The following is a 22,424-nucleotide window of genomic DNA, read 5'->3' as shown; positions in this document are numbered from 1 at the left end:
TAAGCATACGCCTTCAGATCAAAAGATTTTTAAGATCATGAGAAACATTTCAGGCAAGTGACCCCAAACTTTTGAACGGTAGTGAATATATTTTTTTTTCTTGTTTATTTAAGATGCATAAAATGTTAGCTATGAAAGGAGCCTGCCATTTTATTTCAAAAACTTAAAAAAATAAATAAATAAATAAAACATTTCCACCACCCACTGTGGAGGGGATTTATTTTATTTTATCCCATTTTCTCCCAATTTGGAATGCCCAATTCCCACTACTTACTAGGTCCTTGTGGTGGTGCGGTTACTCACCTCAATCCGGGTGATGGAGGACAAGCCTCAGTTGCCTCCGCTTCTGAGACAGTCAATCCGTGCATCTTATCACGTGGCTCGCTGTGCATGACACCATGGAGACTCACAGAATGTGGAGGCTCATGCTATTCTCCGCGATCCATGCACAACTTACCACGTGCCCCACTGAGAGTGAGAACCACTAATCGTGACCACGAGGAGGTTACCCTATGTGACTCTACCCTCCCTAGCAACTGGGCCAATTTGGTTGCTTAGGAGACCTGGCTGGAGTCACTCAGCACACTCTGGATTCGAACTCGTGACTCCAGGGGTGGTAGCCAGCATCAATGCTTGCTGAGCTACCCAGGCTCCCTTGTGGAGGGGAATTTAATAAGTTTCAAAATGATTGACAAAAATGAAAAATTTCCAGTGATTATATATATTATACAAACACATATGAATGGTTTTACATACACTTTTTACACAGAAATGTATTCTGTTTGTGTTTCATGAATAAGGCCTATTGTACACAAATATGTGACCACAGAATGCCACAATGGACCAATCACTATCAAGTATTCCAGTGAGCCGTGTAATATTTCGCGATATTGATTGATTTACTGTATGTTATCCCTGACAAATTTAATTTGAAAAGTGTGAAAAAGTATTTTGGAGGGCAGTACCTGTTCCTGCAGGGAGTTTATTTGATTATCTCTCTCTGTGTTCAGAGTCTTAGAGCTCTCCAGTACAGCTGTCTGCTCCTCCACAACTTTACTGAGTCTCTCCACCTCATCTGTAGCGTACGCCAGATCTTCCTGCAGCAGCTCCAGCTGTGACACACACACTTTATTCTGGGATCTCAGAAACTCAAAGTACTAACCCAAACACACACACACACACACACACACACACACCTCAACATGGTTGGAGGCGAGGCGTCTCTCTGAAGCTTCTCGCAGTTCCTGCAGTTCATTCTGCATGTGTGTGATCATCTCTCTCATCCGCTCTTTCTCAGCACACACCGCAACATACTTCCCCTGCAGGTACAACACTCACAACATCAATACAAACGGTCCAAAGCATGACAACATATACTGTGTAATGGTGGAAATGTCAACCCATAGCTATTCTGTGAGACCGTTTTAAAAAATTTGACAAACTGTGTTCGACAGCCCCATTAATCCCGGAACATCTACTGGTGGTGGGGCAGCGGTCAGGGACGTTTCCCTGCCACCTCCCACAGCTGGACACTGTATCCTTAGGAGTGCCTCTCATTCTTGCATTCCCATCAAGATATTCCACCTTTACAGGTCATAACATGTAGCCAAGGTTCAAGATTTGGATATTTTAAATAAACATCCAAAATTACAATGAAATTATGAGCTTACACTGAAGCCAGTACTACTAAAGTGTTAACGTGAAAATGCACACGGTGTGATTTCAAATCGGATGGCCACTGTCTTGGATTGCAGTCTTCGTTTGTTGTACGCATCTCAGAAATCTGAGCTTGTCAAGAGTAACATTAACTCCATTTCTTGAAATGTCTATGTTAATGTTTCACAAGATTCACAAGTAAGGATTCCCATGTATTCATAAACCAACCGGAGCGTGATGTTGAATTCCTGACCTGAAATGCTGATTTCACGGTCTGATTTCCATGTCTTAAAATTGACCATATTTACATCAACATCATGGATTAAGGTAATTATCTGGTTAATTCTTTACTCTTCCCCCCAGTGTAAATGATCCATAGTGTGTACATCTTTTTTAGAATATTCCTCCACACAACACAGAGAAACTAAAACATGCTTGTTATTTTTACGCTATTCTCTTCTGGAAAAACTAGAACGAGGCTCACTCTTGCTATTTATTCCACTGCATTTCTCTAATTCTTCACATGTAATTTAACTAAATAATGATGTCATCTACATTAAAAAATGTGAACACAAAATCAGCCTCAAGTGTATCTTAGCTTCCTGAAAGACTTATGGGGCTTTCACCTGTTTGTAGGCTATATTATCTTATTTAAATGTATTATAATGTTTGTATTTGTATTTATTATTCGCTGCAAAATGTGTGCTTAACATTTCACACTTGTTTAATACCTCGAGCCTCCAGAATAACGTTGTTATACATGCACGGACAAAAAACGAACTGTGGTGAGGGCGTGGTGGAGTGGTCGTCTGGGGAGAGGGGAAGCAGTAAGGATTCATCCCTGGGTGATAATTAGGACTAATAGCTATTTCTTGTTACAGTAATCCAGCGAGAACGATAAGAGGAGCCCACGCCAATAGAGAGGGGAGAGAGACACCAAGCAGAACGATGCGTTTGTGTGCAGAATATGAATGCTGGAAAAGCAAACTGACTTTGAGTTTTGTAGTAGTAATAAGAATGAATGAAACCCTTACCTGAATCCCGCTTCTTCTGTCCAACCCAGTGTTGTGCGATACGTTCAGGAGCGGGTTTGGTTATTAGCAATAATTAATAATTATTAAAGATAATTATTAATTAATAAAATCAATAGAACATTGATTAGAATCAATATTAGCTTTTTAATCCTTTAAATCAACAATCATCAAAAATAACCATCAATTATCAAATTCAATAGAATATTAATTATTAAAGATAATCATTAATTATTAAAATCAATGGAACATTGATTAGAATTAACACTAGCTTACTGATCCTTCAAATTCAACAATCATCAAAGATAATTATCAATTATCAAAATCAACAGAATATTAATAAGGATTAATATCGCCGGGGCACTACCCTGGAATCAGGGACTAATAACCAGACAGTGTAACAGTCTCAATATTAGATTGTTCTCTTAGGAAAATCGACGTCCAGAGAACATCGACATTCAAAAAGAAACAATGAAGGCTTGAATCCGAGCACTGACATCACCTGCCAGCCTTTGACATAGGTGTATGGAAAACAAATGAAAACACTTCTCTTTAAAATATAACAAAGTTTATTGATGCAGTAATATCAATTAATAATCAATACAATGCAGTCAATAAACTTCCGACTTACAACTACAAACTAAACAGTGATGTGATTAGATATGGTAACCAAAATAAGCCTATAACATATGAGGAAGGTGTGTGTGTGTGTTTGTGTGAATGGGTGTGTGGGTGTAAGGAGCGACGTGCACAAAATGACGGACGTGACTCTCGTGGAGAGTAGGTCACGCGGGATTTCTGGCCAGAGAATATGGCCGCGAATGTGGGCGGAGAGAAGCCGGTTATCACCAAGTTATCTACTAGCCAAATGTGTGTGCGGGAATGTTTGCGAGCGGTTGCGTGTGTGTGTTTAGTACAAGAGAGGGAGAATAAAGTGGCGGCACTGAAGCCGGTTTCGTGATCGTGGGAGAGAAAGCAGCTGTTAGTTTATCACTCAGAGATGCTGTGAATGGCTCGTAAACCATCCCGCGGTCTTTGGTTCTTTAATGGATAAACTCAGTGTGCTGGTCTCACCCGCGATGGCGGAAATACACAACAGTCCAACATGGTTGGACTACAACACAGCAAAATCTGATTCGTGATAACAATAGGTTACAGTAATACCTTAAGTATTATTAGCAGCAATGTGCGAACTCGGCGGTCCGTAAACTGTACAAACAATAACCTTGACACACAATAACAACACACTATAATGTTCTATCTCTGCCCAGACGTAAATCTCTTACTTGGATCGTGTGAGGACGCAGGTATAATATGTGTTCATCCTGTCCTTTAACTCCGACTTGGTTCCTTGAGGCTCGGGTGATGACGGGAAGCCGTTTCCTCGCTCTGTCGGCGGGCGGTACAGCTGCTGATTCTCAGTGGGCTGGTGGAGAAATCAGCGACGTCAACTCGGTTGAAGAGGGAAGAGAAATCTTCTTTCTTCACATCAGCAGGCAAACGGATGAAGATGCGGATTGCTCGGCTGTCTCCTTTGGATCCGTTAGAGTGTTCGGTGGAACACAGAGTAATCTCAACTCGTCCAGCAAGATGGAGGTTGTATGGCCACAGTTTCAAGTCGTACGTTACCTCCTTGTGCAACAAGGCTACACCTGAGAGCAGTGATGAGCTGCGTCTACATACGGCATGCAAAGTTGCTGGAAGCAATGCCCAGAAGGATCTCAGAGGTATTCCTACTCCCGATGACGTCATGGTTGAGGGGTGTTCTGTCGTGTGCCTCATCCAATAGGAGCTGAGAGTTCGATCCTTTAGTGAGCAAGGCTTCATGGGATTTGTAGTCCGTTTTGGACTCCCTTTGATTTTGGCACGGTTTTTATCAGTAAGATTTATGACTGTGTGTGTAGGCCTCAGTCAGGCTTTATGACTGTGTTAGGCCTGCCTTTTTCTTATATCTGAATACGAGGCCCAACACCAGTCAAACTTGTTACAGTGGTGCCGAAACCCGGGAAATCTGAGGAAGCTACTACACTGTCATGGAGTCCTTGCTGTTGGCCAAAGTAATCCAATCCCTCTCCAGCATTCATCAGGCACAACACCAGGTCCTGCTTGAGCTACGTCGAGAGCAAGATCAACGTTTCCAGGCGATTCTCAGAGCTCAAGCGGAGGACTGCTTGCTACACCAGGGGGGAGGACCAACCACGACCCCAGACCCAGCAATCTCCATGCCTCTTGTCAACCTTATGAAAATAGGCCTGCAGGATGAACTGGAGGCATTCTTCGAACTGTTTGAGCAGACGGCAGAGGTGTGGAACTGGACAAAGGATCAGTGGGCGGCATGCCTCCTTCCACTGTTGTCCGGTGAGAGCCCAGCTCGTGGCCTGACATCTGCCTGCAGCTAATCTCCTGGTGTATGAGGACGTTAAGAAAGCCATCATGCAACAATCGGCTGCAGCTCGGAGCAACATCGGCAGCACTTCTGCTCGCTTACGCCGAGCGAGTGGGGTCGCCCATTTGCATTTGCCCATAGCTCCGTGACGCCTGCCGGAAGGGGCTACTCGCGGAGGAGCGCAACGCTGGGGAAGTCATAGATCTGGTGGTGCTGGAGCAGTTCATCCTCCATCTGCTGACAGAAACAGTGGAATGGGTCCAGTGCCACCACCCGGCGTCGCTGGAGGAGGACGTCCAACAAGCTGAGGACCAGATGGCAGCATTCCCAGGGGCGGAGGAGCCCTCTTTTATCTCTCTCACTCTCGCTCCCTCTCTACCCCGCCCCACCCCTTTTACCCCGAAACAGGCTCTCTGGTAACGGGGGTTTGTCCAGCCGGTGGTCCACCCATCCCTTCTTGCTCTCCCTCCCAGGTTGGTGTATCTGCTGCCACGGGTGCGGGCGCAGCATCTGGGCCGGCTTGTTGGAGTTGCGGGGAGCCAGGGCACTTCCAGGACCAATGCCCTGTGATGGAACTGGGAATGTTGGTCCGGGTCCCCGACACCCCACGGACTGCCCCCAAACAATCTGGAACTTACCAGATACCTGTGAGTATCAGGGGAAGTACATATCAAGCCTTGGTGGATAGCGGTTGTAACCAAACTTCTATCTTCCAATGTTTGGTTCAAGACGAGGCTTTGGGCACGGGGCGAAGGTGAGGTGTGTGCATGGGGATATTCAAAGTTACCTGCTAGTGACAGTCACTATTCAATTTTGGGGACAAAACATTGTGTTGAGGTGGTGGTTAATTCCCACCTCGCCCATCCACTAATTTTTGGCAAGGGCCATCTACATCAGCTCCACGTCAGGATGATGTAAGGGAGGGGGAAATCTCGGCTTCCCCAGCCCTTAGAGGTTTCCCTACTGGGGATTTCCCTCTGGAGCAGTCACGAGACGAGACCCTCAGGCACACCTTTCATCAAGTGAAAGTAGTTAATATTCAACGCCTCCAGCCAGACGTTGTACTCATATACCCTTATTATTCAGTTATTAAAGATAGGTTGTATTGAGTGACATAGGATGCTCAGACAAAAGAAGATACAACCCAGTCTGGAATAGCATTTCCCGACGGCTCATCACAATTCAATGGTGGGTCACTTAGGGCAAGAAAAAACACTAAACCGTCTAATGGCCCATTTCTATTGGCCGGGCATTCACGGAGATGTTCGCAGATGGTGCGCGGCATGCCGTAAAGGTCAGTTGGTGAATCCACCGGCCACCCCAAAAGCGCCATTGTGCCCTCTGCCGTTAATCGAGATCCCCTTTGAGAGAACTGGCATGGACCTCGTCGGGCCATTAGAACAGATGGCACGCGGACATCGCTTTGTGCTCGTACTGGTGGATTACACAACGCGATATCTGGAAGCAGTGTCTCTGCGCAACATCTCAGCACGCAGTGTTGTGGAGGCACTCTTCAGAATTATCTCCCGAAAGAAATCCTCACTGATCAAGGCACTACTTTTATGTCAGGTACACTACGCAAACTGTATGAATTATTGGGTATTAAATCGATTCGCACCAGTGTTTATCACCCAAAAACAGACGGGTTAGTGGAACAGTTTAATAAAACCCTGAAAAATATGATTTGTAAGTTTGTGCACGAGGATGCTAGGAATTGGGATAAGTGGCTCGAACCCCTGATATTCGCAGTCCAAGATGTCCTGCAAGCCTCCACAGGGTTTTCCCCATTCAAGCTGCTGTATGGGCATTGGCCGCGTGGCGTGCTCGATGTCATGTGGGAAGCATGGGAGGAGGGACCTTCAAACAGCAAAAACTAAATTCAGTATGTTCTTGATCTTAGAGCAAAACTCCACACTTTGGGCCAACTAACACAGGAGAATTTGCTCCAAGCTCAAGAACGTCAAAGCTGGCTGTATAACAGGGGAGCTCGGCTATGAGAAATTTGCACCAGGAGACAAAGTGCTTGTATTACTCCTGACATCGAGCTCCAAATTACTCGCCAAGTGGCAAGGGCCCTTTGAGGTCACACGAAGAGTGGGAGATCTCGATTATGAGGTGAAACGAACAGATAGAGGTGACATGTCAAATATACCACCTCAACCTCCTGAAATTATGGAGGGAGGCGGTCCCTGTGACGTTGGCAATGGTGGTTCCAGAGAGGGCGGAGCTCGGACAGGAGGTGAACCTAAAAGACAATTATATCCCCCCGGTTGCTTGTGAGGACCGCCTCTCACCGTCTCAAGTCACAGAGGTTGCCAAGTTGCAAAAAGAATTTGCAGACATTTTCTCACACCTGTCTGGTCATACAAATCTCATACAACACATCGAGACTCCGCCCAGGGTAGTGGTACATACTCTTCACTACCGACTTCCCGAGCACAAGAAAAAAATAATACGAGAAGAATTGGATGCTATGCTCAAGATGGGGGTAATAGAGGAATCCCACAGTGATTGGGCCAGCCCGGTGGTGCTGATCCCTAAGAGCGATGGGTCGTTCCGGTTCTGTGTGGATTATCGGAAAGTAAACGCAGTATCTAAATGATGCATACCCAATGCCTTATATTGATAAACTGCTCGATCGGTTTATTCAACACTTGATTTGACAAAGGGCTATTGGCAGATCCCCTTAACCCCAACATCCCGTGAGAAAGCGGCTTTCTCCAAACCATTTGGATTACACCAATTTGTGACACTTCCGTTCAGTTTGTTCAGGGCTCCGGCTACGTTCCAGCAGCTCATGGACCGAGTCCTCAGACCACACTCGGCATACACCACTGCCTATCTAGATTGACATCATAATTTACAGCAAAGATTGGCAGCGGCATGTACAACATTTGAGGGCTGTCCTGAGATCGCTGAGGCGAGCGGGTCTTACGGCAAACCCAAAGAAGTGTGCAATTGGACGGGTGGAGATATGGTATTTGGGCAACCAAGTGGATGGACAGGTGTGTCCCCAAATTGATAAGACTGCAGCAATTGTGGCCTGCCCAAGACCCAAGACGAAAAAGGAGGTGAAAAAGTTCCTGGGGCTGGTTGGCTACTATCATAGGTTTGTACCCAATTATTCGGCCATCACCAGCCCGCTGACTGATTTGATTAAAAAGGCAGCACCAGATCCGGTCCAGTGGACAAAGCAGTGTCAACAGGCATTTAGGCAGGTGAAAGCTGTGCTTTGTGCTGGGCCGCTTTTACATACACCTGACTACTCTCTCTTTTATTTTACAGACGAACGCATCAGACCGCACGTTGGGAGCGGTGCTCTCTGCTGTACATTAGTAGGAAGCTCTCTTCGAGAGAAACAACTGTAAGTGTTTCACGCCCCGCTACAGTGGCTCCACCGCATGAAGGATAATAATGTGTGTTAGTATCACCCGTTGGTATCTGGCGTTACAGCCTTTTAAATTTGACCAGGTGTTCCACAGGCTGGGAGCGCAGATGGCTGACGCAGATTTCTCCAGAAGGGTGGGGGGGGTATGCAGGCTGGATGAATCCCAAGTGGTGGGGATGGATGGCAAAAGGTGTGGTGGAGCGTTCATCTGGGGAGAGGGGAAGTGGTAAGGATTCATCCCTGGGTGATAATTAGGACTAACAGCTGTTTCTTGTTACAGTAATCCAGGTGGAGTGATAAGAGGAGCCCACGCCAGATGAGAGGGGAGAGAGACACCAAGCAGAATGACGCATTTGTGTACAGAATATGAATGCTGGAAAAGCAAATTGACTGAGTTTTGAAGTAGTAGATATTAATGTCAGAAATACAAGGAGAAACCACAGTTATCAAAATATTCAGTTAATCTAGCCTACATATTTAGCTTAATTTGGTAAGAAAAAAGAAAAGAAAATAATAAAATTAAATAATAGCCTAATAATAATAATAATAATAATAATAATATATAATAATTAATATTTTATGACTTATACAATGCATATTTTCTAAATATAAATGTAAAAGAGTTACATTTAAAATGGGTGTTTTATACAAATCATTTTGCCATAGCAACAGATCCAGATTCATATACAGATAATGGCTTCACTGAACACCCCTATTACTCACTGCCCCTGGTTTCCGAATGGCATAATCTCCCATTCAACCATGTGCGCCAACCAGGTGGCTAAGGCTGTGCTAGCCTCACTGGCACCGTTGATGCATACTCAGTGGCCTGGTTCCATATGGCATAGCCTGCCATCCGACCATATGCACCAACCTTGTGTTTAAGGCTGTGATATTCACTATCCCTACTAGTGGTCAACTGATATGGGTTTTTAATATCCGATGCCGATCTACAGACACCAGAGTGACCGACAGATCACAATTTATTACAGTAAATAACATACACCGATGAGCAAAAACATTCACTCACAGGTGAAACAAATAACGTTGACCATCTCCTAACAAGGCAACATGTCAAGGTCTGGGTAGATTAGATGGTAAGCGAACAATTAGTTCTCATAGTCAGTGTGTTGAATGCAGGAGATATTGGCAGGAGTAAATACCTGAGTGACTCTGACAAGGGCCAAATTGTTATGGCCAGACAACTGGGTAAGAACATCTCTGAAACAGCATGTGGGGTGCTCCCGGTCAGCTTGTGGGGTGCTCCCGGTCAGCAGTTGTGAGTACCTACCGACAGTGGTCCGAGGAGGGACAATCCATAAACCAGCGACAGGGTGTTGGGCGCCAAAGGCTCATCGATGTGCGAGGACAACGAAGACTATCCTGTCTGGTCTGAACCGACAGAAGGTATACTATGGCACAAGTCACAGATTATTTTAAAGACGTTACGAGAGGAATATGTCACAACACACAGTGCAACGCACCCTGCTGCATATGGGGCTGTGTAGCCGCAGACCGGTCAGAGTGCCCATGATAACCCCTGTCCACTGTCGAAAGCGCCTACAGTGGAACTGGACCTCGGAGCAGTGGAAGAATGTCACTTGGTCCAATGAGTCCCATTTACTTTTACATCACGTGGACGGCCGTGTACGTGTACACCAATTACTTGGGGAAGTGATGGCACCAGGATGCACTGTGGGAAGACGACAAGCCGCTGAAGGGACTGTGATGCTCTGGGCAAAGTTCTGCTGGGAAACCTGGGTCCAGCCATTCATGTGGACATCAATTTGACACGTGCCACCTACCTAAACATAGTTGCAGACCAGGTACACCCCTTTATAGCAATAGTATTCCCTGATGGCAGTGGCATCTTCTGCAGGATAATGCGCCCTGCACATTACACACATTGTTCGGGAATGGTTTGAGGAAGAGTTCAAGGTGTTGCCCTGGCCTCCAAATTCCCCAGATCTCAAACCAATTGAGCATCTGTGGGATGTGCTGGACCAACAAGTCCAATCCACAGAGGCTTCACCTTGCAAATTACAGGACTTGAAGGATCTAAAATAAAAATAATCGTAAAAAAAAAAAAAAAAGATTTGTGTTTTAAATGGTAAATAGTTTCTTCAGCGCATCCCATTTAGCATTTTAAGCGTGCCCTCTATTCACGCTTCAAAATGTAAGACCTCGGCAAACAATATTTAAGACTTCTTGTAATTTAAGATATTGACTTTTTAAGGACCTGCAGGTACCCTGTGAGAGCATTTTGAAATGCTCAGTTTTCAGTGGAGGAAAACACCATTCTAGTGTGGACAGTGTAAACGTAGCGAAATTTATATGATTACAAATGAAAACGTATTAATAGACCATGTCCACACTAGGGATGTGCACGAGTAATCGACTAATCGAGTACTTGTTCTGCACCAGCTAGTTGACTATTAAACACTACTCGAATATTGATTTTTCTTTGCGCATTTGCCTGCAGTGAGCAGTGCTGAACACTACTTTCCCTCTGAATCTCACCAAATCGCACAGTTATAAATTGAGTCCACTGGGGGACACTGTAGATGTGTGTCATTGAGGCATTGGATGAAAGATGATATTACAGCATCTGTGCTTTTGGAAGCAAAGCCTAGTGTAGCACTAGCAATACTTGTAATATTCCGATTCTTATTGAATTCTACTCTATTGATATTTGATTCTTGTTGGAGTAATGCGAACCAATGGACAAGGATCTGCTTTTATGATTGAAAGAAACCACGAAGTGGTATCAGAAACTCAGAAGCTTATCAGACCAGTATGTGCGTTAAATCTCTTAATTGTTTTTTTATTTTTTATGAATGCATATTCTTCATTTCAACAATTTGTTTTGAAAGCGTTCTTGGTAACGTTTCTGAATAAAAAAAATTACATTTACCATACGTGTCATACTTGATATTTTTACTTACAAGTATTCGATTACTTGTTTTTTGTAGGTTCGAGTACTCGACTACAAATGTTTTTTTTTTTTTTAAATGCCTGTCCCTAGTCTGCACTATTTCGTTTGAAGTTTGAACCCTCCATTTTCAGTTTCCCTTAAGTAATTGTTATAATGCGGTTATGAAAAGTTTTCTTAAGTCTTCGTTTTTGGTGTAGGAAAACACCATTCTAGTGTAAATAAGAGGCATAAAGCAAAATCAATTCAGTTTCAATTGAAAACTACATTACCAGTTTCCTAATATCACAGTTTCTCAAAGAATGCAGTAATGGAGAGGAAAACACAATTAAATTGTGGACGAGAGGAGTCATTTGATAGGTCCTGGTTTCCTTCTCTCCCACTCCGTGCAAAACATAGCTGAATGTAAAACCATACTTTCGTTACAAGCCTTATGGGTGTGTAAGAGTAAAGTGCAGGCTCATTCCTAATTATCTCCAGATCGGACTCAGTAATTCGGGGCTGATAACCTGTGGGGTGGCACGATGGCTCAGTGGTTAGCACTGTCGCCTAACAGAAAGAAGAAGGTCCTGGGTTCGATTCCAGGCTCAACTGGGCCTTTCTGTGTGGATTTAGCGTGTTCTCCCCGTGTTCACGTGGGTTCCTCTGGGTGCTCCAATTTCCCCCACAAGTCCAAAAACTTGCAGGTTAAGTGAATTGGAGACTCTTAACTGCCCCGTAGGAGTGAGTTGCATCACAAAGGGCATGTGGTGTAAAACCTGTGCCAAGTCAAATATGCAGATCATGGATGGTCCACTGTGGCGACCCCTAACGGGAGCAGCCAAAAGATGATGATGATTTCAGCAAATCAAAATCAAGTTTTCGAATAGACATTGGTTTTGAATTAAAATGTATTAGTGTGGACGTGGACTCAAACTTAATTCAAGTTTTATGAATGATCATATCTTTTGGTTTCATTAATCAAGTTCCACAAAAAACACTATAATATGATATACTGGGTTGAATTTTCAGAAAAAAAGATTTTGGTCATACCGTCCACCTCTATCATGCAGCCATTGTGAGTGTGTTGTGTTTGTGTAGAGGTGGGCGATATGACCAGGATCTTATATCATGATATGAATAATTTTATATCAAAATAACAATAAACTGTATATCACGATACAGTAAAAATTTTCTAAAAAATAAAACATAAAAAAATAAATCTATAAAAATTGGTTCATATATTAAATAACCATATTGTCATTCCTATTTTTGTATAAACATTCCTCATATATAATTTCTTATTATCTGGAACTTGACAAACATTGTCAAAGTAAAAATAAAATAAAATAAATAAATTTGGCATTAAATCAACCTTCCCAAAATGCTAAATTTTACATTATGCCAAATTTCAGTCTGATGTTGCTGACTAGTATTATTATTATAAACTTTCCTCAAGAAACTTGACATTTTTTCAAAGCTGTGCAACAAAGGAAATAATGAGTAAAAAAAATAGAAATTAGGCTCTTAATGATTTAAGTAATCTCTGTAGAGAATATTTGAATATCTGAAAGCAAACATGACCGGTTTGTTTCCTAATATCTCATTCGAACTGAATTTTATTTAGGGTGATAATGTGTGGTTTAAAAAACCTGCATGACAGATGAAAACTGTTGCCGCATGACACAGTGTTTTAGCTGTTTTCCTCGTCAGTGGTGGTTTGAATTTTGGGCTATCTAGCTGTTTGAGATGTTTGTCTTCCTCCATAGCTCTTTAAGATAAAAAAACTCAGTAGAATTTAAATGGGTCAAAAACGTACATTTTGTGTTTTTTTTGCCGTGATAGAAACCGGACTGAGCAGCATAAATGATTCCACTCTGCACTCTCCTGTCTCTTAAGCAAAAATGGGAAGTCTGCTGAACTCCGCTATCCAGAGATAGCGCACACGAAAATCAAGTGAAACAGCTGCGGGTGTCAAATGAGAAGCATATTTAGAACGCAAGATGAATAACATTGAATGTGCTTCGGTGGCCTGAAATTTCGCATCAATTCTCTCAGTCTCACGTGAAGCCACTATGCCTTCCTCTATTTCTCTGACAAAATGTGTACTACATACATGTTATGTGAATAAAATGAGGTGCACATTTCTTCCCATACGTGCCGATTTTGCGTAAATCGACAATTTTTTGTGTCTACCGGTATATCGCCCATCCCTATTTATGTGAATATTACGGTTGCCCTAGGGTGCACAACACAAGTTGAAAACACAACCACAGAAATAAAACACAACCCAAAGTAATTAATAGAAAATATATATATTTTTTTTTGTCAGTTTTCTAGCAATACTGACTCAATGTAGGCAAGACAAAACATGAGACTGCCTGGAAGCCCTTTCATTCTGAAATCTTGAGATTGTTCAAGATTATTTTATTCTATTGCTAGCTATAGTTTTTAACAGCAAGAATTTTTTTTTTTTTTTTATAGATACTTAATTTGATTATTTATTTCCAAGTGTTCATTTTTCCTTCCTTGCAACATATTAACTTTCAAGAATAGTTAGTATTTGTCTTTCTCTTTGTCACCTTTAGTTTGCACCTTTAGTTGGGGTTGCAATATTCTCTGCAAAACTACTTTGGAACAATAATGTGAAAAGCGCTACACAAATAAATGTGGTTTCTCTTCAGGTTTATAAATCATATATTACTCTAATTGTGGGTAGAAATCAGACACACAGTCAACATAACACAAAGTAAATATTTTCCAGATAATATCCTAATCATTTCCTTTAGCTTCAGAATAATGACAATATAAAAGCCAATTAATACATTTTACAAACAAAATGTTTATAACAAATGTCTTTAATGTATTATATTTACTACTTTTCTCACACAGTACAAATTGGTCTTTAAACATGAAAATACACTGCCTGTTCAAAAACAAAGTCACCGTTTGGGTTTAAACAAGCAGATACAGTTGTGCTCAAAAGTTTGCATACCCTTGGAGAATTGGTAATATATGTACCATTTTTAAAGAACACATGAGTGAGCAGGCAAAACACATTTCTTTTATTTCGTATGGGATTCATATTCAACTGTAGGTTATAACAGAATGGCACAATCATAAACAAAACATGGCAACAAAGAAAAAAATGAAATGACCCCTGTTCAAAAGTCTGCATATCCTTAGTTCTTAATACTGTGTATTGCCCCCTTTAGCATCAATGACAGTGTGCAGTCTTTTGTAATAGTTGTCTATGAGGCCCCAAATTCTTGCAGGTGGTATAGCTGCCCATTCGTCTTGGCAAAATGCCTCCAGGTCATGCAAAGTCTTTGGTCGTCTTGCATGAACCACATGTTTGAGATCTCCCCAGAGTGGCTCGATGATATTAAGGTCAGGAGACTGTGATGGCCACTCCAGAACCTTCACCTTTTTCTGCTGTAACCACTGGAGGGTCAACTTGTCCTTGTGGTTAGGATCATTGTCATGCTGGAAAGTCCAAGAGCGTCCCATGCACAGCTTTCGTGCAGAAGAATGCAAATTTTCTGCCAGTATTTTCTGATAACACCCCCAAAACATCAGTGAGCCACCACCATGCTTCACAGTGGGGATGGTATTCTTTTCACTATAGGCCTTGTTGACCCCTCTCCAAACATAGCGCTTATGATTGTGACCATAAAGCTCTATTTTGGTCTCGTCACTCCAAATTACAGTGTGCCAGAAGCTGTGAGGTGTGTCAAGGTGTTGTCGGGCATATTGTAACTGGGCTTTTTTGTGGCATTGGCGCAGTAAAGACATCTTTCTGGCAACTCGACATGCAGCTCATTTTTGTTCAAGTATCGTCGTATTGTGCTCCTTGAAACAACCACACCGTCTTTTTCCAGAGTAGCCTGTATTTCTCCTGAGGTTACCTGTGGGTTTTTCTTTGTATCCCGAACAATTCTTCTAGCAGTTGTAGCTGAAATCTTTCTTGGTCTACCTGACCTTGGCTTGGTATCAAGAGATCCCTGAATTTTCCACTTCTTAATAAGTGATTGAACAGTACTGACTGGCATTTTCAAGGCTTTGGATATCTTTTTATATTCTTTTCCAAAGTTCCATTACCTTGTTACACAGGTCTTTTGACAGTTATTTTCTGCTCCCCATGGTTCAGTATCTAGCCTGCTCAGTGCATCCACGTGAGAGCTAACAAACTCATTGACTATTTATACACAGACATTAATTGTAATTTAAAAAGCCACAGGTGTGAGAAATTAACCTTTAATTGCCATTTAAACCTGTGTGGGTCACCTTGTGTGTCTGTAACAAGGCCAAACATTCAAGGGTATGTAAACTTTTGATCAGGGCCATTTGGGTGATTTCTGTTATCATTATGATTTCAAAAGGAGCCAAACAACTATGTGATAATAAATGGCTTCATATGATCACTATCCTTAAATAAAAGACCATTTGTTTTTGCATGATCAATCATATTTTCAAAATCAATGCCAAAATTTCACAATTTCTTCCAGGGTATGCAAACTTTTGAGCATAACTGTACTTAAGAGCCTATGATTGGATCATTACTGCAGTGATTAATATGTTTCAGCTGGCAACAATTATTTTAACCCCTAACTGATGCAGTGTGTAACTTCTCATTTCTTAAACAACCATGTTGGAAGACGTATCATGTGGTCGTGGAAAAGATGTTACTGTGTTTCAGAAGCAGCAAATTATTGGCCTGCATCAAGCAAAGAAAACAACTACGGAGATTGCTGAAATCACTCTAATTGGGTAAATAACAGTCCAACGCATTATTAAAACCACGAAGGATTGTGGTGAACCGTCATCTTAGCGGAAGAAATGTGGTCGTAAAATAATCTTGAATGATCATGATCGGAGATCACTAAAACGCTTTGTTACATCGTAAAAAATCAACAGTAGAACTCACGGCTGTTTAATAGTGAAAGTAAGAGCATTTCCACACGCACAATGCGACGAGAACTTACGAGATTGGGAATAAACAGCTGTGTGGCCACAAGAAAGCCACTTGTTAGAAAGGCTAATTGGAAAAAATGACTTCAGTTTGCAAGGGAGCATAAAGATTGGACTGTGGAGCAATGGAAAAAGGTCATGTGTGCGATGCACCCATCATGCATAGTGCCCACTGTACAAGCCTCTGAAGGCAGTGTTATGATCTGGGGTTGCTTCAATTGGCCAGGTCTAGGCACAGCAATGTTATGCAGCAATAAAATGAATTCAGCTGACTACCTGAATGTACTGAATGACCAGGTTATCCCATCAATGGATTTTTTTCTTCCCTGACGGCACGGCATATTCCAGGATGACAATGTCAAGATTCATTGGGCTCAAATTGTGAAAGAGTGGTTCAGGGAGCATGAGGAATCATTTTCACACATGAACTGGCCACCACAGTGTCCTGACCTTAACCCCATTGAACGTCTTTGGGATGTGCTGGAGAAGACTTTACGGAGTGGTTTGACTCTCCCGTCATCAATACAAGATCTCGGCCAAAAATTAATGCAACTCTGGACGGAAATAAATGTTGTGACGTTGCATAAGGTTGTTGAAACAATGCCGTAATCAAAGCTAAAGGTAGTCCAATGAAACAGAGTATGCAACTTTTATTTTTGGCCAGGCAGTGTCTAAAAGCTACTTTTATATTTTAGGAGGGGGTCCTTCAAAAAGGGATCATCATATTTAGAGGTCCTTGGCATGTTTGAAAACCTGGACAAATATGTACAGTATTTTTATGAATATTTTTTTCAGTTAATTTGTTTGTGTTGTGGCTTATTTTGTTTTACTGTGGTTTAAGTCTGTTGCTAATTTTGTTGTGTTGTGTACTCCAGGGCAACCGCAGAATAGAGCCAAAACTCACGCTGATGTCATCGATCTCTCCTTGCAGCAGACACACAGTCTGATCTCTCTCTGCTACCTCACTGCGAAGATCTCTGGTCTTCTGCATCAGCTCCAGCACCACAGCCTACACACACACATACACAGTTTACAGCTGGTATTAACATGATTTTGGGCAATCCATTTGAAATGGGATTAGACTTTAGCTCAAATAAGAATGCAAATCAAACATCAGCTGAGAGAGTCATTCCTGCTGTTTGATCAGTGTCTTGATTCTGATATCTCACTTTGTCTTGTTCAATCTTCTGCTTGAGGCTGCTGATGGTCATGTTGGCTAAACACACACTCTGCTGTAGAGCGCTGATCTCATCACACTGCATGCAAACACACATCACAGTCTAAAGATCATACATCTTAAAGAGTCTGCAAGGACCAGAGAGAGGGTTAAAAAAATGATCATGACAAACTACAGTTGAAGTCAGAAGTTTACATACACCTAGCCAAATCCACTTAAACTCAGTTTTTCACAATTCTTGACACTTAATCGTAGAAAACATCCCCTGTCTTAGGATCACTATTTTATTTTAAGAATATGAAATGTCAGAATATTAGTAGAGAGAGTTATTTATTTCAGCTTTTATTTCATCACATTCCCAGTGGGTCAGAAGTTTACATACACTTTGTTAGTATTTGGTTGCATTGCCTTTAAATTATTTAACTTGGGTCAGTCATTTTGGGTACTCTTCCACAAGCTTCTCACAATAAGTTGCTTGAATTCTGGCCCATTCCTCCAGACAGAACTGGTGTAACCGAGTCAGGTCTGTAGGCCTCCTTGCTCGCAAATGCTTTTTCAATTTTGCCCACAAATTGGGGTCAGGGCTTTGTGATGGCCACTCCAATACCTTGACTTTGTTGTCCTTAAGCCATTTTGCCACAACTTTGGAGGTATGCTTGGGGTTATTGTCCATTTGGAAGACCAATTTGCAACCGAGCTTTAACTTCATGGCTGATGTCTTGAGATTTTGCTTCAATATATCTACATAATTTTCCTTCCTCATGATGCCATCTATTTTGTGAAGTGCACCAGTCCCTCCTGCAGCAAAGCACCCCCACAACATGATGCTGCCACCCCCATGCTTCACGGTTGGGATGGTGTTCTTCGGCTTGCAAGCCTCACTCTTTTTCCTCCAAACATAACGATGGTCATTATGGCCAAACAGTTAGATTTTTGTTTCATTAGACCAGAGGACATTTCTCCAAAAAGTAAGATTTTCCACGTGCATTTGCAAACTGTAGTCTGGCTTTTTTATGATGGTTTTGGAGCAGTGGCTTCTTCCTTGCTAAGCAGCCATTCAGGTTATATCGATATAAGACTCGTTTTACTGTGGATATAGATACTTCTCTACCTGTTTCCACCAGCATCTTCACAAGGTCCTTTGCTGTTGTTCTGGAATTGATTTGCACTTTTGGCACCAAACTACGTTCATCTCTAGGAGACAGAATGCGTCTCCTTCCTGAGCGTTATGATCGCTGCATGGTCCTATGGGGTTTATATTTGCGTACTATTGCTTGTACAGGTGAACATGGTACCTTCAGGCATTTGGAAATTGCTCCCAAGGAAGAACCAGACTTGTGGAGGTCCACAAATTTATTATTATTATTATTTTTTATTTTTTTTTGAGGTCTTGGCTGATTTCTTTTGACTTTCCCATAATTTCAAGCAAAGAGGCACTGAGTTTGAAGATAGGCCTTAAAATACATCCACAGGTACACTTCCAATTCAGTACACCACCTATCAGAAGCTATTTGGCTAATTGTCTAAAGGCTTGACATCATTTTCTGGAATTTTCCAAACTGCTTAAAGGCATAGTTAACTTAGTGTATGTAAACTTCTGACCCACTGGAATTGTGATAGTCAATTAAAAGTGAAAATCTGTCTATTAACAGTTGTTGGAAAAATTACTCGTGTCATGCACAAAGTAGATGTCCTAAACGACTTGCCAAACTATAGTTTGCTAATATTAAATCTGCGGAGTGGTTAAAAAATGAGTTTTAATGACTTCAACCTAAGTGTATGTAAACTTCTGACTTCAACTGTATATTGTTTTTAGTGCAAGAAACCTTGACTAACATTATAAGTGGACTTCAGGGAAAACAATTAAATTCTACAAACACATAGAATATGTCCCCTCTAAATATTTCAAGCATAGTCTCAAAGCGCACAACATACTCAAATACACAACCTTCAATATAAAACTGACATTGTAAATGGACACACCTGTTGCTGATTTTTGTTTGTTAGGTCAGTGCTCTGTTTTTTCAATGAGGCATTCTCTTCTACAGACTGCAAAAGCTCTCTGAAACGCACACAAACACATACACTCTGAGTCAACATTGAAACTTCTGCACAAAATGTGCATGACAAAAGCATGAATATATTCCTATGCAGCAATTATCAGAGTAATTCAATATTGAGATACTGCACCACCTTTTTGTTTTCATGATTCTAATTCGGTAGGGGGCAGTAAACACAACTGCAGTTGTGCAGGAAACAAATCATACTTACAGACAGCAGACAGCTGGATGGAACACAACAAAAAATGCAGAAGTCTCGAGACTTAGATTTTCTAAGGTTCAAACTATGTTTAACTTGACACAGCATCCTAAAACACCGTGTTTATGACAAGACGCAAGCAAAGTGAGATGCTTCAAAAGCATCCATCTGATGCATGTGTACATAGATGCATCCTTAGAAAAGCCCTCATGATATAAAACTAATTCAATTGTAAAATGTATTGCTGTGGACTGTAGGCCAATGGCAGAATTATGTTCAATGATATGGAAACAAACAATACATTGCCTTCTAAAGCCACTTTTTGTATTGTCTTATCAATGCTTCACTCGTCTGCCACAATAATGAAATGAGTTTTAATTATCTTTTATTATATTAAACGTATAATAGGATTGCCACGGTATATACAGTGTTACCAGTTATACTCGTCCTATGACAACACCAGTAAGAAATTTTATATGGGTAAAATAGGAAAACATTACGAAAGAAACAAAATGACAACCGTTCCTTTATCTATAGCCAAACGAATTGAATTACCTACATAAAGTCAGCTAATGTGTTTGCGACTCATAAATAAACCTAAATGAATGCATTGAAAGCCAGATGTTCTTTATCGACAAATCAAAAATACAGTTGTGCTCAAAAGTTTGCATACCCTGGCAGAAATTGTGAAATTTTGGCATTGATTTCGAAAATATGTCTGATCATGCAAACAAACAAAAAAAAAACCCACTGTCTTTTATTTAAGGATAGTGATCATATGAAGCCATTTATCATCACATAGTTGTTTGGTCCTTTTTAAATCATAATGATGACAGAAATCACCTAAATGGCCCTGATCAAAAGTTTACATACCCTTGAATGTTTGGCCTTGTTACAGACACACAATGTGACACAAACAGGTTTAAATGGCAATTAAAGGTTAATTTCCCACACCTGTGGCTTTTTAAATTGCAATTAGTGCCTGTGTATAAATAGTCAATGAGTTTGTTAGCTCTCACGTGGATGCACTGAGCAGGCTAGATACTGAGCCATGGGGAGCAGAAAAGAACTGTCAAAAGACCTGCGTACAAGGTAAAGGAACTTTAGAAAGATGGAAAAGGATATAAAAAGATATCCAAAGCCTTGAAAATGCCAGTCAGTACTGTTCAATCACTTATTAAGAAGTGGAAAATTCGGGGATCTCTTGATACCAAGCCAAGGTCAGGTAGACCAAGAAAGATTTCAGCCACAACTGCCAGAAGAATTGTTCGGGATACAAAAAAAAAACCCACAGGTAACCTCACGAGAAATACAGGCTGCTCTGGAAAAAGATGATGTGGTTGTTTTAAGGAGCACAATATGACGATACTTGAACAAAAATGAGCTGCATGCACTGGCCTCATTGCATTAGCAACAGAGTGGGAATCACCACCAAGTGTTCCCTCACTTTTGATATTGCTCCCGTGCAGATGGAAAAAACACATACAAACAAAACATCACATACATATAACAGCATTTACAGTGAGGAATGCTATTGGTGACGGCAGAAATGCAGCTGCCCAGTACACACACAATAAAGATAAACAGCCGCTTATGTCTTACGTGAATTCAAACAAGTGCAACAAAAAAATCAGGTGTGTGTCAAATGATCGTATCTGTGTTTAAGACTTTGCAGTGTTGGCTAAATGCCCTAATACAGCCTAAAAATCTTTGGCTGCCTATTATGTTGTTATGCTGTGTTCCAAACAACTCGGAACTCTGGATTTTTCCACCTCCAATTTGAAAATAATGACTGGAATGCCGCTTGAAAGTCGGGGTAGATATTTCTTTTATTTTTTTATTGAAAGATACATTAACAAACATATAACTCAACATACAAATAAGACAACACAACATTAGTTGTAACAATTACCAGGGGGTAAGAAAGAGGAAGATTAATAAATAAATGCATTTACTCATAAAAAGAGAGAAAAAATAAATACATAAAAAATAAATCATTCACATATGTGGTAAGACGCCAGCAGAAGCAGTTCTAATTGCTTTAGGGTGTTTGGAACACATTATGGTACTATGAATACAGGGTCTTGAATTACTACATTTGCATTTATGTATGTGATACTTTGCAGAAACATGAGATTAATTGCATAATACTTTCTACAGTCTTCATAATTCTGAAAACCAAATAGCACATGCTGATAAGTAAAATCAAAATCAGATTTAATGCTGGTCATAATGATACTAAAAAGTTCATACCAAAATGTCACAGTGTGATTGCAAATCCAAAATAAATGAAGAGCTGTTTCTGACGAATTGTTACAAAAAGAGCACAGTGTCAATGTAATTTTACATTTTTTGAATAAAGTTTTTAGCCAGATAAAATCTATGTAATAATTTAAAAGAAATCTCTCTAACTTTGTTAGTTAGATACTTCAACGGTAAGTTCCACACCTTTTCCCAAGGGATACTGTCAACAAATCCATTCCAATAAGCGATCAAACATGGGACAGTGACAGCCTCTTCTTGGAATATTTAAAGGGTCTATCTCCGACAAAGAGTAACATTAGTGTATTGGCTATTTAAAAGCATGATAGCACCTGAGGGTATATCATCAAAAACTATAGAGAACTCTTTATGCGTGAAGGGTA

The 22,424-nt window shown here is 41.1% G+C and overlaps 1 protein-coding gene across 2 annotated transcripts in view; it reads right to left on the bottom strand.

Moving 5' to 3' along the window:
* LOC127436277 (kinesin-like protein KIF15-A) overlaps window positions 1–22,424 on the bottom strand; it is a 109,891-nt gene that overhangs the window by 12,919 nt on the left and 74,548 nt on the right. For both annotated transcript variants that reach the window (XM_051690336.1, XM_051690337.1), the window contains exons 26-30: window positions 19,504–19,582; window positions 17,513–17,599; window positions 17,248–17,352; window positions 1,197–1,319; window positions 966–1,112 (exon numbers count right to left, since the gene is read on the bottom strand). In XM_051690336.1, the coding sequence (XP_051546296.1) occupies window positions 966–1,112; window positions 1,197–1,319; window positions 17,248–17,352; window positions 17,513–17,599; window positions 19,504–19,582 (541 nt within the window). The remainder of the gene's footprint in view (window positions 1–965; window positions 1,113–1,196; window positions 1,320–17,247; window positions 17,353–17,512; window positions 17,600–19,503; window positions 19,583–22,424) is intronic.

Source organism: Myxocyprinus asiaticus, chromosome 46 (assembly GCF_019703515.2).
Source record: "Myxocyprinus asiaticus isolate MX2 ecotype Aquarium Trade chromosome 46, UBuf_Myxa_2, whole genome shotgun sequence".
NCBI lineage: Eukaryota > Metazoa > Chordata > Actinopteri > Cypriniformes > Catostomidae > Myxocyprinus > Myxocyprinus asiaticus.
This window is presented reverse-complemented; position numbering and strand designations above follow the sequence as displayed.